This window comes from Pogona vitticeps, chromosome 4 (assembly GCF_051106095.1).
Source record: "Pogona vitticeps strain Pit_001003342236 chromosome 4, PviZW2.1, whole genome shotgun sequence".
Classification (NCBI taxonomy): domain Eukaryota; kingdom Metazoa; phylum Chordata; class Lepidosauria; order Squamata; family Agamidae; genus Pogona; species Pogona vitticeps.
In genome coordinates this window covers 49,276,716-49,295,139 of record NC_135786.1, presented here as the reverse complement: position 1 = coordinate 49,295,139, position 18,424 = coordinate 49,276,716, and the positions used below count along the sequence as shown (strand labels likewise).

Here is an 18,424-nt window from a genome sequence, read left to right as displayed (position 1 = left end):
CACATTTAAGAGATAATTCAGTGACAATAGATTATGCTATTGCAGTTGACAAGAATATAAGGAGTTTAGGCTGCAGTCCTGTACTGTATATACTTTGCTGGAGTAAGTCAAATGGAACTCTGCACTTTCTTCTGAGTATACACACATAGGAATTTGCAATTATAAATTAATCATAAAATATTTGGATGGAAATTGATTTCGATTTTTAAAAAATTCAGAATGATTACATTGCCAGTTAGCCGGCATGCTTTGTGTGCCAGTTGAAGAAAAGAGACAATAAGATGTGTAGTTGATTTAATCAGTCTGGTTTTTTTTTTTTTAATGTACTGAAAATTTCTAATGAAGTTCTTTTAAAACTTAGGACATCTCTCCCAGCTTCCTATGCCTTATTTTGCTTTTCTGTCTTATAAATACTTCCTTGTGTTTCTGTGAGGTTTAAGAATGGCCAAGGAAGCACGCTGCATGGTGGGAACTATAAGGCACATGAGAATGGGACTTTGGAAATCATCAGGGCTGGAAAAGAAGACCAGGGAACTTACACCTGTGTAGCCACCAATCTTTTGGGCAAAGCACAGAACCAGGTTCGTTTGGAAATTAAAGGTAAGATGCTTTCTGTTTAATGTAAGAGCAAGTATATTTTAGTTAGTGGAGAATTTCCTGTGAAGAAGCTAGTCATGGTAATCAACTTTGAAAGTTGTGGCATTAAAAATAATAAGAGAGGTTGGGGAACATGCGCAGGAGAGTGTGAGCTGCCCCTGCCGTCCCCGCCATGAGGTACAAGGGTGAGTCTTTGCAGAAGAAGGAGCTTTATTAAAGGGAGAAAACAACTTGCACTGAAACTCTTTTACAGAATCTGGTCTGACTTGACCCTGAACTGAAATAGGCTTTGACAGACTCAGGCCCCTATTTTGTCCTTTGCAGACCCTGGACCTTCTGGTTTGATAACTGAAAAATCCTTAGCAGGACTAGGCCCCTCCAGGCCAGGCACAACACAGTTCTTGTCAGACCCAGTCTCTGCTGAGCCAGGAACATAAGAAGTCCTTGCAGATGCAGGTCCTTCTGGACCAGTAACAGACAAGCCCAAAACAAGGTCCAGCTCCTGCAAGGAGCCACAACCCTAGTTCAATCAGTCAATACAGTTTTATTGGCACCAGGGAGTTGCTTCATTCTCCAAACCTCCTAAGTACGGCTTATGAGGTTTGGAGACCACTCAGAGTAGATACGTGCTAGATGGCCGGTGTATAAATCAAATAAATAAATAAATAAATAAATAAATAAATAAATGAATGAATGAATGGGAGGTCTCTTAAGGAAAACCACCTGAGACTTTGCAATCAGGAGGCACTCTGCCTTTCTACAGCCACACCCCCTAGTCCTTGGGCTCTGCCAGAGGGAACAAGGATGCACATCCCCTCCTGAGTATCACAACCGTTGTTCAGACAGAAACTGCTGCATGAGATGGAAGGATGTGGAGGCAGAGATCAGGCTGAGTGGGCTGGCTGGAGAACCAGGGAGGAGTGGGGGGCCAGCTGTTTGTCTGTATTTTCTCCAGCAGCACTCGGCACCTGTTTCGCTTTCCAGATGCATTGGCTCTTGGAGCTGCATCCTGTTGTGTCTTACCCCGGCAACTTCTTCAGGTGACACCATCAGCTCTCCTTGGGGTGCATCAGCACATATTTCTTTTCCCTCAGACAGAAAAAAGCTGGCTAGCCCTTTGCATTCTCCTTCTCTGAGTCTTCTAGTTCACCTTTTATCTTTAGCTCAGCCATCCCCACAGCTGTGCCTGCAAGGACAGCTGTGTTGTTCTCCCCTGCCTCTCCCCAGAACCCAGATGTACTGAGCAGATGAGAGAGAAATGGGGAAAGGGAGCTAAACTGAGACATATTTTCTATAGAACTGCTGGATAGCTCAGTGGTTTAGGTATCTGGGTGTGGAGCCAGATGTTGGGAGCTCATTTCCCCACTGTGCCTCCTTGACAGGGCTAGACTCGATGACCCATAGGAACCCTTCCAACTGTACAAGTCTAAGATTATGATGATTTTCCCTACCTTATTAATGTTCCTGAAGAAGATTTTTTGAGCATTGAAGGAATTGTAAGGAAATATATGTTGACGACATTGGAGAAATACATTGTTGTGGCTTGAAATACTTCTTGAACCTAGCAAAACCTGTTGTGTTCTCGCACCATGAATTTGTGGCAAGACTGCTATTCTTACATAAACCATTTGTTCAATGGATACATAGTACAGAATCACAGCTCTCAGATATCCCAGTGTGTATTAACAGTAGGCATTGTTGGTTAATAGAAGAACCATGAGATTCATCTTTATCCAGAATGAAATGGTAAGTGTTGGATTAAGTTAAAGTTAAAAAGCTGAAGGGATTCTGAAATATGACATAGGATTTACAAAATCTAACATAGGACTGCTTACATTTGGTTGTATAAAGTTACCTTATTCTTTAACTAAACTTTTGATCAAAGAGCTGGCCAAGATTACATAGTCCCCACAATGATCCCTTTGGATTTTAACTATTCTATAACTCTTTGCAGATCCAACGAGGATTATAGATGGGCCAAAAGATGCTGTGCCAAAGAAAGGTTCCACAATTCATTTAGTATGCCGGATCAGATATGACCCTACATTGAGGCTTACAGTGTCATGGCTCAAGGATGATGTGCCCCTGTACTTAGGAAGCAGGTCTGCGTTTTTATTTTCATACATCACTACCTTACATTTCTCTTCCATTTCTGTATTAATCAAAGAATATAAATAACATTTTGCTGTCTTGGCAGCCTGTGCTCGCTGAAGTATCTGATGTCTGTTAGCTGGCCTCTTTTATGCAGTTTAAAAAGGAATAGCAAAGGTCTGCTCCTGGATAAGAGGAGCAGGCCTTTGCTCAGTGGCACAATACATGCTTTACATTCAAAAGGCACCAGGCCTTGTCCCTGACATCTACAGCTAAAAGGAACAGGTAATGGGAATCTGAAAAGTGCTGCCAATCAGATTGAGCAGTATTGGACAGGATAAGGAGGTAACGTTCCCAAGAGCCAGCTGCTTTGGTGACTTTGGGAGGGTACATGATGTGCCAGTTAATGAGCAAGGGGAACCTGTAGCTATTATCATTTGTAGGTCATTGTACTGCTGCTGTGCAGCAAAAAAGGAATTTTATCAGAAATTCAAAACTCTGCAACAGAACATAGAAGTTCTTCTTCTTGAGCAGGTGAAACTCTCACTCAGGTGGTGCATTCGGAAAATCCACATCAACAGACGTTGTTGCTGTTATGGTTGTTGTTGTTGTTTTGACTTATATATCACCTCATAATGCTAGAGCACTCTCTGGCCAGTTTGCAACATAATTATGAAACAACAGCTTCCCCCCAGTGAGCTGGTTACCCATTTTACTGACCTTGGAAGGATGGAAGGCTGAGTCAGTCTTGAGCTGGCTACCTGAACCTTTTGGGATATGCTTCCTGTCATGGTTAGAACACACTTCAGTTGCTGTCAGGCTGGGTAGCCCTTTGTCAACACCATGTTGCGCAGGATTTCCTTCAGAAGCAGTTTACTACACCAATTGATTGAACACTCTAGCAGCAAGTTTTGTGCTATAACGCTTCTTTCCGTTCCTCAGGGGAACACCACTTGAATCTCATCACCCCAGAATAAATACAGAGGGCATGTATTTGCACTACTCTGTCTGAAGACGTGGGTTTGGATTCACAAAAGTGTATACTGAAAACTCTTAGCTTTTAAAGTCCTACGATATTTTGCCTTTTTAAATGTTTCTTTTGTTGAGACAGCTAACATGGCTGCTTTGGAAACTATTGTGAAAAAATAATGTATTTTATAAAATGTGTTTGAAGAATTTGTTTGAGTCTTGATTTAAAACATGATTTAAAATTTTATCTCAATGGTTAAATGAAGAAATTATATTTTTACTGTCCAAACCACTATGATATATTTTGAAGCTGAATTTCAGTAACTGTAGAATTTTTCATTTTTAACAGTAATTCTGCTAATGCATCAGTCCCCTTTTCCCTGTTCAAATGGATTCCTCCTTGATGAAAGGAAAGTGACTTTTGTTTATGAAGTTTAAATAAACTTCCTACATCATCGAACATACATTAGGGATGCTGGATTCTGATGCTAAATCAGCTTTCATGTATTTCTATCCTAGTATTCTAGGCACTATTGCACAGAGGAGTAGATTGTGTACAGCTTTCTACAAGAAGAAAGAGCTGTGGGTATGGATAAGAGAGATAGTCTAACATGTTGATTTCTAAAGTATATTCTGAAGGCTACAAAAAAAGGCGACATGTGCAAATACTATTCTAGTCTGACAGTCCATGCTGTGGAGACTAGGGATAACTTGGAGGTTCCATTCGTTCCAGATTTTAAGCAAACTAATCTGATTCACATTACTGAGACTAACAGATAAGAACATGTTTCCTTGGGTTTTGGCTATTTTTCTTAATTTTATGATACATTTCTAAGTTTTAGAAACTAATGATGTAAAATGCACTGTGGGTTGCTGTTGCACTATTTCTAATGTTTCACTTCTGAAAGGATGAAGAAAGAAGAAGATGGCCTGACGATATATGGAGTGTCTGAAAAAGATCAAGGATATTACACCTGTGTTGCCAGCACTGAGCTAGACAAAGATACTGCGAGAGCCCATCTCACTGTTCTAGGTAAATTCATCTTACTTTTTCATTTACTGAGTTTGAGCAAAGGTTTAAGGAAAATTGTTTGCTTGTTTAAATAAATGTTATATTCTGTCTCAAGGAGGTGACACAGAAAATGCCTCATACAATAGACATTAAACTATTAACATTCTAAGCTGTCCAGTTTAATGTTCCTGTTAATGGTCTTTAGCTGCTGTCCAGTCAACCAAAATAATTTCAGTGACTACTCTAATACTGTATATAAAAAGTGTGAAAAGCCAGCCATTGGTGCCAAATTGGTCATGGCCTTTGAAGACACATATATTTGTTTGCTAGTTATAACTAATACCCAATGGTATAGTCCTGTCACCTCACATGAAGTCAAAGTGCTGGCCCCACTCCTGCCGCCTGGGCCCTGTGTGTTCCCTCCTTATTGTCTGTCATCTCCTCCCCTCAGGTACCTGCCAGACTGGCCACTCCTTCAAAACCACCCTTCTTTTGTATCTAATGGGGATGTACATCCCTCAAATCACCATTTGAATGGGACAGGAATCTTGATAGGCCTCATGCTCCATCGAAGGCAGGGATTGCCAGCTCACCCTCTCACTTGCCTCCTTGCTTGACTGATTAGGATTGTTTGGGTCCTGCTTGATTTTTTTGCACTCCAGTCTTCATTTGTTCAAGGGTACAAGGTGTCAGCTGAAACCTAGAAAAGGAACCAATCTAAAACTCTCTCATCAGGCTTCTTGGAAAACTTTGCTTCCCCCCCCACCCACTCCCGGCAACTCATCATGTGTATATGTTTCACAAGCCATGCAAGAAGAAGATGGTGGGGCTTTTAGAAAGAGGGCACATGCATGAAAAATGTGTGTGTGAGAGAGAGAGTGGGCAGGTTTCATAAAAGGACCCTGCATTTCTAATTTTGTGACTACACTACTACTGTAGGAATTGCCTCACTCCAGAAACAAACATGCAACAATTATTTAGAAGGGTCTCCCCCTGATAAAGATTTTCTTTTTTTGGCAGCAAATCTACTGTTATATTGCTGTGATTCCAGTGTATCCAACTAGGAAGGAGAAGTATCAGATTGGTTTTGTTGCTACTGACCAGGGAGGAGGTCAGTGGCCTTTGCTTAATTTAGAAGGAGCAAGGACAGCTGAGTTTCCCCAAATGTTAACTGGGTCTATATTCTAACTATATTCTAACAAAGAGCTGACACAATATCGTCTATGTTTTAGTCTTGTCTGAAAACTAGGATTAAAGGGTCATTAAATACAACTAGAATATGTTTAGAAATATAGTTTGGCAGTAGACCTCCCCCTGGGTTCTGTTCTGGCTGTTCTAGATGGCCATGCTCTCTTCCTCGTGACACATTTGTTTGGTGGTTTCACAGCTTTTGTACAAGTTTTCCCCATTCTGAGATGTTGAAATTCCTCTCCTGGAGTTTAGTTCTTGGCAGTAAGATCTTCAAGGTAAACTATATTGTCATTTTTGGCTCTACTGTTTTACCTGGGCCACTATTTTTGGCTCTGTTTTACCTGGGCCACTATTATATAGCCCTTGAAAATTCCTCTGAATTGAATTTGGTTCTTGAGAAATTCTTTACTCTTTGCTTACTTAAATCCAGGTAATTCAGGTGCTTGATATGTCCCATGAACAAGTTACATGTAAAGATTGAGCTAACTCTCTAAATAGCTAATATCTTACTTTGCAGCTCCTTCTTCTGTTAACCGTATGACCCTACCCAAAGGTAATCACTACTAATCCTCTTTACCTCTTTCTGCTCTTCGTTGCTTGACAATTGCAATAACTGACATTCAACTAAAGTGCTAATGGAAAACTGATAACTTTGGTTGGCATATACATCGCAAGGAATAGCCCTGATCATTAGTGATAGCCCACATCAGTGGCACACAATCTTGAATTGCCTTTCACACTTTGTTCCATGCTGCTCAGAAAACACTTATAGTAGGCAATTTAAATGAAGCCATTGGTTTGGTGTTAAAACCAGTGGAAGAAGTTCCTCATGTTCTCTCTCATTTTTGCAGGCTTTCACTACTGTTATGCTTCCTTGCTTGTAAAAATTGAAAGGACTAAAATGTATTGTTCAGTTATTGCTAAAAATGGGTGTTTCCTTAGAACTTGAGAAATGGCAGAATATTGTCTGTTGTTAAATGCTGATGCCAAATATGGTAGCTTTCAAGGCTGCTATTTAAATGAAAAATGTAGGCTAGTCTACAGTTTGTTTGCCCAAGACATTCTCCTCTCAGTTTTGTTGCCCTCAGATGAAATCAAACAAAATGAATGAGATGGGCAGTTACTTTGGGCAAGTAGTCTCCAACACGAGTTACAAGGAACTTCTCCTGATCATATATAAGACTATCTGGTTTACAGAGTGTTCAACATTTCTGCAAATAAGTAACCAAGAAGGATTTAGATCAACAGTTTGGAGAAGAAAACATAATGGGTGAAGTAGTCCTTACATTTAAATAGAGTGGTCATATCGACCAGATAGGCGGGATATAAATAGAATGAACGAACGAACGAACGAACGAACGAACGAACGAACGAACGAACGAACGAACGAACGAACGAACGAACGAACGAACGAACGAACGAACGAACGAACGAACGAACGAACGAACGAACGAACGAACGAACGAATGAATGAATGAATGCTTAGGGAGTCTGAGACAATTTCTGTCCAAATAATATACTTCAGCAGAAATCCTATAAGACAGGATCCACTTGCTCAATGGGAATTGCATCCTTAGTAGTGTTAGATTGCCACTGATGATAAACTTTATTTTTCAAGTTCAGAATGTGCATGACTTTCTCACTCCATGTGAGCCATGTGGACCTCAAAATTTAAAAAAAGGAAGAGTTTAATCAGCAGCAACCTACTATTGACCATGATGTCAGTCCCACTGTGTACGTGGAGCTATATAACAAGACTTTAGCCATTATTTCATTCATTACAAAATGTATTGTTTTGTACAAAACACATTATTCTTGCTTCTCAGGTGGCAAAAGCTAAGATACATATGGTCAGATATCAGGGGAGCAACAATTCACAGCACTCTGTTTAATATAGGATATGCTCACAATTTTTCTTGTACAAACCTAAGATTTTGTATTTTTAATAGAATAATTATGCCTTTTATGTAATTTCCTACATGTCTAATATAAGCTTCACTGTTATTTGCAGTCTAAAGATATTAATCATTAGAGTATAAAAACAATCAAGCCTTTACAAGAGAAGCCCACACTTTGCTTTGCTTTTTTTCACCCATAGCACGGCCTGAACGTCCTCGTGACCTTGAACTAACGGACCTTGCTGAAAGGAGTGTACGACTGACGTGGATTCCTGGTGATGATAACAACAGCCCTATCACAGGTCAGTATATACTCTTGTGCTTACAACTCCTAGCAGTGGCATTGCAGGGGCACAGGGATGGTTGTTCTGGGTGCAGAATTCTTAGGGAGTGCAAAATTCGAAATTTCAGGGCTGGTGGTGGCAAATCTGCTCATTTGATGAGGGGTACAGGCTGGGGGGAGGAACCATGGGTGCCCTCTCTGATGCTGTATTGATGCCTGACCACCACACCACCCAGAATTTCAGTGACCCAGAATCAGTAAAGTTTGACTACATTTATTTCAGAAGCGCTTTGGCTGTAGACCAGAGTAATTGTGTAATTAATTTGTGAACTCCACCCTCTTCCATTCCAGATTACATTGTGGAATTTGAAGAGGACAGATTTCAGCCGGGAACTTGGCACAACCATTCTCGTTACCCAGGAAGTGTGAATTCTGCTGTTTTGCGCCTTGCACCATATGTCAACTATCAATTCAGAGTAATAGCTGTGAATGAAGTAGGAAGCAGTTATCCCAGCTTGCCTTCCGAACGATACCATACGAATGGAGCACGTAAGTCCTGTCTAACTTGAGTTGCATAAATGGCTGTGGAATGAAAAGCATACTTGCATAAAAGTACCTGGTGACAGAACATATGTGAAGAGTCCGATGAAAAAGAGACACCATGTATGTAAAAGTGATGACTGAACACACATGATATATTTGTTACCCACGTTTTGTTTCTGTTTACAGTCATCAGCCATGAGACATAACATGCTTCTATTTGTACACATGAAACACTGTGCAAATATTTTTAATTTGCAAGTCTATATACCATCTTATATTGTTCTTTTTTTCAATCTGCTCAATGTTGTAATACTATTAATAGTAATTTGCAAGGCTTGCTTTGCAAATCATTCTTACAGTATCAGTAGTATAACTGTTTTAAAGGGGTAGTATGCAAAGTTTAGTTCACTTGTTATGGTCTCTGATTCCTTGTTTCTGTTCCTAAGACAACATTTGTGGGCTTTCCAAATTGAACACTATTTTTGCCCCGGCTTTCCTATTTATAAAAAATTAGGATGATCCTTTAGCAGTATAGCATAGTATTATAACAGCTAGAAGATGGCATTATCCTTGTATTCCGTGTTTTTAAAATAAATACTTTAAATATTGTAAATTGAATTAACATTTTATTTCAGGTCCAGAATTTAACCCTACAGGAGTAAAAGGGGCTGGAACAGCCAAAAATAACATGGTCATATCGTGGATGGTGAGTTAACATGGGAATGGTTGTTAAACACATTCCTTCCAGAGTAAGTGGTTTCTACTCCAAGACAAGTTGCATTATAATTATTATAATACATTACAAAGAAATAATGACACAAAAGAAAATTCAAATTTCTTACTGTAATCTGGAATACACTTTAGAACACCTTGTCAAGATGTCATGTCAAAGGAAAGTGCCCAGTTTTCTTAAAGATTCTTCAACCTGAAACAGCAAATAGGGAGATTGAGATATTTGGTTTCAGAAGCAATTTATATATACTGTATTGGCAATTTAAAGTCCAATACACCATCAAATACTGCAGGATTTGCTCCATTTATAAAACAGGTAAATTCAGATTAATTTTTCTTGTCCATATAATACAAAGGTAAATTGAATCTTTCCAGCCATTTTTGCTTGCAAACTGGCTTTTTTCTCTTTTGGTTAGAGGCTCCTTTTTTCTTGCCAGAAGGATTCAAAAGGTTTTTTTTTCTTACACAAAAGGGGGCATGGCTTGTCTATAGTGGAGGAGGGGGAAAGAGTGAAAGGAGGAGTGTCAGCTAGGAGAAAGACAGCAGGGAGTGAAGGGGCAAAATGGGAGAAAGTGTGTGCATACTTGCACACACTCACACAAGCAGTGCCAGTATTCACCTCTCTTTGCAAAACCTCTGCTCCCCTAAACTGCCATTTCTTTTTTGTTTAAACAGCTCTCTCCCCCCTCAAAGTCCTCTTTATTAATTTATTTATGTTTTTAACAGCTTGAGAACTCTCTTGCTGGCAAAATACCATACAAAAGTGATTGGAAGGAAAGCCTTCTTAGAAAGTTCCTTTGAACTGTACCACCTACAAGTATTTCAAATAGAACTGCAAGTAGAAGGATTTTTTTATCCTCTGCTTCTTTGGCGACTTATATTAGAGAGAACTGAATTCCCCAATGCTATTTTTCAGAGAGAGAAAGTGAGTTAATTCACATTTCCCTCACTGTGTAGTCACAGCTTTAATCTGCTTTGTTCAGTAATAGGTTAGTCATGCCAAAGTGAATAATAATACTAATAACCACAATAAAAACAAGATGCTATCAAGTTGACTCTGAGTTATGATTACCCTGTTCGGGGCCTTCTAGATATACAGTAAAGCACAGGCTGGCTTTTCTCTAGGGAAGTGCAGTGGGGAATTAAATCTCCAGCTTCTAGGTTTGTGGGCAGGCACCTCACACACTGAAGTATATAGCCAGTCCCTACAAAGAAACCAACACATTATTAGTCATTGTTTAAGCCATGAAACCTAAACATACGTATTACATAGCAATAAGTATGTGATTGAATTTATTCTGTTTTTCTTTTGTGTACATTTGGGTCTGTGTGGACTATGAGATTCTTACTGTAAACAATTCTATTTAGAAACCCCTTCCTCTTTGAATGTGCATTCAATATAGTGTTTGTGTATAGTTTGTTGATTGATATTCTCTCTCTCTCTGTCTCCCTCCCTCTCTCTCTCTCTCTCACACACACACACACACACACACAGAGAGAGCGAGAGAGAGAAAATGGGGGGGGGGGAGAGATTCTTTCTGCATTTGACTAAGCTAGCTTAGTATATGGAAATTTGTGCTTCTTACCCCCTATGTTTCTAGTTCTTTTTGTGTTCCTGAATCTGCCAGAGTCACAGATAACTATGCAGGACATAGGGAAGATGGGATTTGCTGCCGATGTTCAATATCAGCAATTATAGCATTTCTAAATGTCTTGTTTTGTTTCTTTTTGGTGTACTTTAAGCCACTAAATGCAACCCAGGTTTATGGCCCCAACCTCAGATACATCGTGAAATGGAGGAGAAGGGATACACGAGAGAGCTGGAGCAACCGAACAGTAAAAGGTGATGTCAGCCAGTATGTTGTCACACCAACGCCCATCTATACACCCTATGAGATCAGAGTGCAAGCCATCAATGACTATGGGGCTGCTTCAGAACCTGAAACCATCATTGGCTACTCAGGGGAAGATTGTGAGTATTCTTATCACCAAAGAACATTTGAAGTGCATGTAGCAAATTTTGTTAACCCATTCTCGGCACTTTTGCAATCCAAGGTCTCTTAAAGAAGAGCACCAGATTTCAGAATTGGGCAGTCTTCTTATTCTGAAGAGCCAACAAGAAAGGATTCATGTAAAATTTTCAGAAGCATCTGAGGTGCCCTTCTCTTTTGACAGACCTGTAGCATCCATGTCCATAAACTTCCAATTAACTCATTCTTCTTGCAAATATATATTTCCATTTAATGTGTTTACATTATTCCATAAATTATACATTTATGTCATAATTTTCCATTTAAAAATGCTGATAATGACCAAAACACATGAAAGACACCCGGAATATGTAAATCCTAAAAAAATTGATACCAGTGTTGATTTAATTTTTTTTAAAAAAAAATCAAGAAGCAGAATAGCAGATAATAGATTTGCTCTACAAAGTGAGCATTTTGAGGTCAGATAGAGCTATCCTTTCTATCATGGATACAGAGCTGTGATTGAAAGACATCCTGTGAGTTACCTGTGAGAACAGGTGGAAGCTAATGTCCAATAACAGCTGGAATGCCATAGATTCTGCACCTGTATATTACACTATTTTTTTCCTATTCCATTTCATAAATGCAAACTGTCAGAAAAGGATGTAGAATAGAAGAAAGAACATGGTGTAAATCTGTATAGAATCTGTGGTCTGCCAGCTTTTATTGGACACCAGCTTCCTGCAGTCCTAGCCAATATGGCCAATAGTAAGGAATAGCAGTACGAACGTATCTAAAGGTTCAGAGGATCAGCACCACAATTTAATGACTAGTATGTTGAACTTAGTTTGCAGATATTTGGGTTCAAATTGCCCATTCAGGCACAGACTATCAAAACATTTATTCTTTTTTGTTATCTAAAGATAAGTGTCTGTTCTCTGCATGGACCCCGTGTGTGTTTGTGTGTGTATTAATAGCTGCTTCCAACAACTGCTTCCCAATGCTCTTAGCCCTTTCCCTTCTAAGAATACCCAAGTGCAACCTGAAGAGAGACTGAAGCATGTACTCACATCTTTCCACTTCTTAGTGCATCATGAATGCTTAACTCTGGTTAAATCATAGCCTCTGTCTTTAAATGGAAACTGATCTTTCTTGGCCTTCATTCATTTCCATTTCATCTTTTTTTTCCATTTAATAATCTTCTAAGATGTTGATAAAGAATTCATTATTTCATTGTGCTCATAAAAATACTGATGATCCAGATTTAAATCAAATGATTCTGTGATGATGAACATTAGTACGTTAGAGGTGTGCAGTTGGGGAGAGGGAATAGGAACTGTTATTAGATATCATATGATTGTAATTATAACATTAAATAAACCACAACAGCATCATTATACACAGCCTATATAATTTCTATAGTCAGTGTAAAAACACTTGACTACTAATATTTGTGGTAGCCATAAATTGAAGAAAGCCAGCAGGCTCAAGGGGTAAAATTGTGGCGTGACCTCGAACTCCAAATTTGCATTGCTTGGCCAGTTGTCACACAAGAGCCGGCAAACAGTGTGTTGCTGCTTGATTTTAGCTCCTGCAGTGTTATCTGGATGTTATGGGGGGGAGTCATGCATGTGTCACAGAAAGGTCATTTTTAAAGCATTCAAATAGATTGAAACCAAAATGTAAGAAAGAAAGCCTGCTCCGCTCTCGCATTGCTTTGTTCATGTAACTAGCAGCAGTTCTGATGAAGAGAACCCCTCTTATGTGTCCATGGTCTCTATCTGAGCCAGATCTCTGAAAACTCCATATTCTTGCTCGTATGGAAATGCTCCGTATATAGAAGAAGCTCTCCATTTAACAACCATAGCATTGCATATGACAAAATGACAATGGAAAAGTACAGGCTAGGACACTCCCTTCCTCACATGCTGGATTAACTCCTTTCAGAACGTCTGGATATCCTTAGTTGTTAAGGTGAAAAAGCAATGAAGGCAATGGATGAATTAATACAATTATTGATAAAATTACATTTGTGTTTACACATGTATAATTGATGGCTTCTTTGGGAGGCACCGGTTGGAGCAGAAAATGCAGTCAGCGGATCAGTCACTACTGAAACATTTCCAGAGCATGCAAGAAAGTATTACACAGTTTTGGCAAAGTGTTGTGTCTCCTCGTGTCTGTTCAAAAGAACAAATAGGTTCAGTGTTTCCTCATTTCCCAGTCACTTACATAGCAGTCTGTGTAGGAAAAAATACAGTTGTGGTTCCTGTGTCGGTTGGTTGGTTGAGTTTTTAAAAATAAAACATGACTGTTTACTGAAAGTTAATGTATGCACAAATACGTACTTTTCATGTGAAGTTGTATTGTGTTCCTTTATAGAATGTATGTTTTGTTATTTATCTTGGTATTATGTTGCCTCAATTCCCAAGTCAGCTTATTGCAATGTTTATTCATCCCTAGATGAAAGAACTATAAGAACACTTCTGTAGGTTGCCCTACACTACGTGGTGCTAATAGTCATAACGGGTCCCCAGGAAATACATATATGCATTTTTTTTAAAAAAAAGATTTTTACAGCCACCCAGCTATACACATTTTTGCAGACCTGCTAGTTTCCTTGCCATTTAAAGTCACAAAACTGTATTTATTACACACACACACACACACACACACAGAGAGAGAGAGAGAGAGGAACATGGAGACAAAAACACGGCACAAGTGTGGCTTGTGAAATAAAGTAATTATATTTAAAGTACTAGTTGGCTGAATAGAATAACTTTGTCTAAACAAGCAAAGAATTTGACACGGCTTTCCTAGCACAAGATTTAAAATAAGCATGATATTTCCTTGTAATTCATCTTATATGAGACGTAGCTCACTCCCGAGAAACCACTTCAGCAAAACCTTATCAAAGTTCTGCCTCTCCTTATACATTTACTGCCTTAATTAGGAATGAGACGGCAGGGGGCGGGGAGAGAGATTCTGCCAAATCAATCTATAAAATTAGGGGGGGGAGGGTTGTCCCAGCCCTTTAAAAATGTCTTACTAGAGCTCTGTAACCATATTATATCTCTTACTTGCAAACATTTTTCTTCGTAATTGGAAGTGAGGCTATTTGAAAGGTAAAGGAACTATTATGCCTCTTGTTCCAAACACCAAGAGTCAAATAAAGGGGTTATCAAATGTTGTATGATGAGAGAGACTGTGAAGGATATGTGAGAGTATTTACTCTTTAAATATTAGATCTGATGAACATTGAAGCTTGCTGATCATATGTGTTATGAGGTGTGTGTGGGGGGGGGGTTTAAGCAGGCATTTTTCCATCAGTCATGGGAGAGTTCTAAGAAGTCTCCACAACTTGGTTGTTTCTTGCTGTCTGTTGTATTAACTGTGAGATAATAACTGTGGGCAGGCAGGAAAAAAATAGTAAATGAAGACAATGAAAACCATGTGAGCTATTTTCTATCATATACAAAGGCTTATTACAAAACATTAATGTGAAATAACTTTCTCCTTCCACAAGATGGCAGCAGATATATTTCTGTGTGTAGTAGTGTTGAAACTGCTGACAGTTTTAAGGCATGATTTTTTGGGGGTCTTATTTGCTTTAGAGTAAATGCTGTAAACTTTAGGGGGGGGTGGAACTGTGCTTAATGTCTGCTTTCCTCTCTTCCTGACAACTTAGATCCTAAGGCTGCTCCTACTGATCTTAGACTCAAAGTTGTAAACAGCACAGCAGTCAGTCTACAATGGAGTAGAGTGTACCCGGAAACCATCCAGGGACAGCTTAAGGAATACAGAGTGAGCCCAAACAAAACCAGTTCAGTTGTTAATATGGCTAACCCCTGACACTAATGATGATTGGTCATATGTCTTTTGTACACTGGGGATGACATGTGAGACCAAGAAATTGTCATATAAGGAAATACACATATGGAAGTGATAAATACCAAGTCTATATATATGCCATCATTTCTTAGGTACAAGAACCCTAAAACCTCATTCCAATAATATATGTTTTAGTCCTGCTAGGGTTAAGTAAACAATGAGCCCCTATACTGAAACATCCACCGTTTTAAGATGAGAGTTGCTTCCTCTAAAAATTCCATGGTCATAGACTGCTTTCAGATGAGTGCTGAAGTTTTCTTTCCTTATGGGGATGAGATAATCCTGACACTGAGATCAGCACTACCACTGATCTTCTTCAGTGGGGAAACCAATCTGAATCTAGTATTTATAATGGAAACATGTTTTGATCTTGTCTCCCATGTTTTAAAAGTTTCTCGCTGATTCAGACTGGTGAGTTTACATTCAGTTTTCAGTTGAAAGCACAAAATGTCTTTGTCTCAAAGGCGCTCTTTTTTGTTTTTGCAAAACAAAACAAGAACAAAAGCCAAAGCTTATTCTTTCAGTGCTTAGTTTCTCCCTCCGGGTAGAATGCTACTTTTTAAACAAATGCGCTTTCTGTAAGATGAAAAGGCTGATCTTGCAAGCACAAGACAGTCACTCATTCACCTTCAGAATATCTAAAGAGAATACATGTTGCATGGCCTATGCCTGCCTAGTTACAACTATCTAGTTATAGCTCAGTGTGGGAGCAATCAGACAGCGGGAAAGAGACATTCTAATCTCACTGGAAAAGGTTGCTTTGCAGGGAGTGATCCTGCTCAAAGCAGCCCTTCTGTTTGTCAGAGATTCATTCCAGTCCAGCCCCTGAAAGTGGTAGCCCTACAGCTGGACCAGAAAAGGTCCAGCATGGGCATAGATCAGGGCCAGGCTCAAGTGCAATTCCCTGTATATTTTATGATCACCAGGAAATAGATTGCACCAGACTACTCCACAAGTGGTCAAAAATGTCTTCTAGTTTCCTGTGTGATCACACCCTCAGTTACAAAGGGGCATTTCTGGATATTTGCTATCTTATGATGTCCTCCTAACAATAGGAGACAAACAAGATTCCTTTTATCAATGTGAAGACCACAAATTTTATTTTCACTGTCGTAGAAAAACATCTTCTCAGATAGTCATCCCCAGTGTGTATTTGGCATGTCTTATTAACCAAAGATGCTTCCAGCTGAGGTTTTTATTACAAAATAGCCAAAGCTGATTCACAGAATTTTACTATAGGCCCAGGTAATATTTAGAGCATTCCCGTATTTTCCCACTATACCTTCCATTTGTTTTTCCACAGAAGCTCCATTAAGGAGAAAATAGCTGCTCAGTATCTTTTAACTAGCTGTGATACACTAAGACCTCTTTGACTGGAAGCACACCTCCACACAAGTTGTCTGTTTTCAGCTAATCAGAAATTAAACATTGTGCTAACTGCAAGAACTAAAGGATGTACACCCCCCCCCAAACCATATGTATTCTGTTGCTAAGATAACCCTTCCTCTTCTTCTCTGCCTTCCCTTTTACCAAACCGAAAACATTCAGTCACCCAAACCAGTGGCAAAATGTTTACTTGCTTGTTTGTTTGTTTATTAGATTTCTGTGCCACCCATCTAGACCAAAGGTCTACTCTGGGCGGTTTACAAATTTAAAACCAATAAGTATATATTTATAAATCCAAGATGGCAAAATGATTAGGAAATTAAGATATGACAGGAGGGAAAGCCTGCCCAAGTAACCAGGTTTTAAGTTTTCTGAAAACACCCAGAGAGGGAGTCAGGCGGATTTCTACTGACAAGTTGTTCCAAAGGCGAGGGGCCACTGTCGAGAAGCTCCAGTTCCTCGCTCTTTCCTTCCAGACCTCCCTCGGTGTTAGGCCCCTCAGCTGCCCGGCCTAATTGGAATGGGTGACTCTGGCAGAACTGGGTGGGAGAATGTGCTCTGCCAGATATCGATATTGCTTCCATAACATCTTGATACTTTAACAAAAAAATCTACACATTTCTGTTATTTGGGAACTTTTCTTGATAGGGTTCTTCTTCTTCTTCTTTTATTTTTATTTTATTTTTATTTTTTTGCTTCAAGTTTGTCTGTGTTTTTTTTAACCAGGTCTAAATATATCTCCATTATTAGTGGACTATTTCTGGTCAAAGTGAGGTGGATAAATTAATTTTTCATTGCTCTCAATGAGAGGTGGGGAAAGTATAGGTAAGCCCAGAAAACTGGTGTCTAGGGAGAGGGTTATTTGTTGGTCCGGTGTCTGACTTACCTACTTCATTTTGACCAACCTAGTAATTTTCCCTATTTTTCAGTTTCCCTTAAAATGGACAATAACAATATTGATATTCTCTTCCCATATATAATGGCTGGTGACCTTGTACTAATCTTTCCATGAAAAAGCAAATGTGTGGTGATTTTGTTCTTGAAATCCAATAACACCCAAATAGGAAAAGGTTCACCTGCCTTACATGTTTCTTAAAGGCTTATTACTGGAGAGAAAGTAGTTTGCTGAAGACTCTATGGGTTTCTAAGAAAAAGCAGTCTATGGGTTTTATTGGAGACCGGACACGGGGCATAGTGTCCCGGCTGTTTCCTTACAGCAACTACAAATTGGAAATGGTTGTAGTCAACGGGAGAGGAGATGGGCCTCGAAGTGAAACTTTGGAGTTCACAACACCTGAAGGAGGTAGGTTCTTCCATCATGTTTGCCTAGTTTTGCAAAATTGTATCCTTTTATTTACAAAACAGGGTGAGGAGAAATTCTGAGAGACTTAATCTTTCCAGGTTCTGTAGAGCAGGAAGTGGGCAGAAGGTAATTAATAAATGGAGTAAATAAATAAATAATTGGTAAGCAGTCGTCTAGTATATCTCTGGGAGAGTGGCAGCAGATCAGCAAAGATACTTGGCTATCAGTTGTTTAACAATAGCAATAACAAGAAAATGTTAATTTGAAGAAAGGCTATGAGAAACCGGGGTATATGAAGAAATTTTGTGTTCTGCTGATAACACAAGTTCCTGAGCTGATCACATCCTCCTAATTTCTCTAGTCCTTGATCAGGAACAGAGGCAGCTATCTTTAAAACACATTACACAATTGATTAAACTAAGTACTGTTAATGCTAGCTGGCAATATTATCTACAGTAATGCAGTTTTAGATGGAAGTGTTTATCAACCCAACCTAGATGCACCAAAGATGGAATCTAGGATCTTTTGCATGTTGCTGAACTTTAGCCCAGCTGTCTT

At 39.2% G+C, this 18,424-nt stretch overlaps 1 protein-coding gene across 33 annotated transcripts in view; it reads left to right on the top strand.

Moving 5' to 3' along the window:
* The window catches only part of NFASC (neurofascin), a 229,028-nt gene that overhangs the window by 145,888 nt on the left and 64,716 nt on the right, over positions 1–18,424 (top strand). For 12 of the 33 annotated variants that reach the window (XM_078391894.1, XM_072997310.2, XM_078391888.1 and 9 more), the window contains 9 exons: positions 434–600; positions 2,552–2,699; positions 4,566–4,690; positions 7,959–8,060; positions 8,393–8,590; positions 9,220–9,290; positions 11,060–11,288; positions 14,975–15,090; positions 17,662–17,866. In XM_078391894.1, coding sequence (XP_078248020.1) covers positions 434–600; positions 2,552–2,699; positions 4,566–4,690; positions 7,959–8,060; positions 8,393–8,590; positions 9,220–9,290; positions 11,060–11,288; positions 14,975–15,090; positions 17,662–17,866 — 1,361 coding nt within the window. Of the gene's footprint in view, positions 1–433; positions 601–2,551; positions 2,700–4,565; positions 4,691–6,377; positions 6,414–7,958; positions 8,061–8,392; positions 8,591–9,219; positions 9,291–11,059; positions 11,289–14,974; positions 15,091–17,661; positions 17,867–18,424 lie in introns of all 33 variants that reach the window. The other 21 variants (XR_013544331.1, XM_072997303.2, XM_072997306.2 and 18 more) reach the window with 3 other exon arrangements.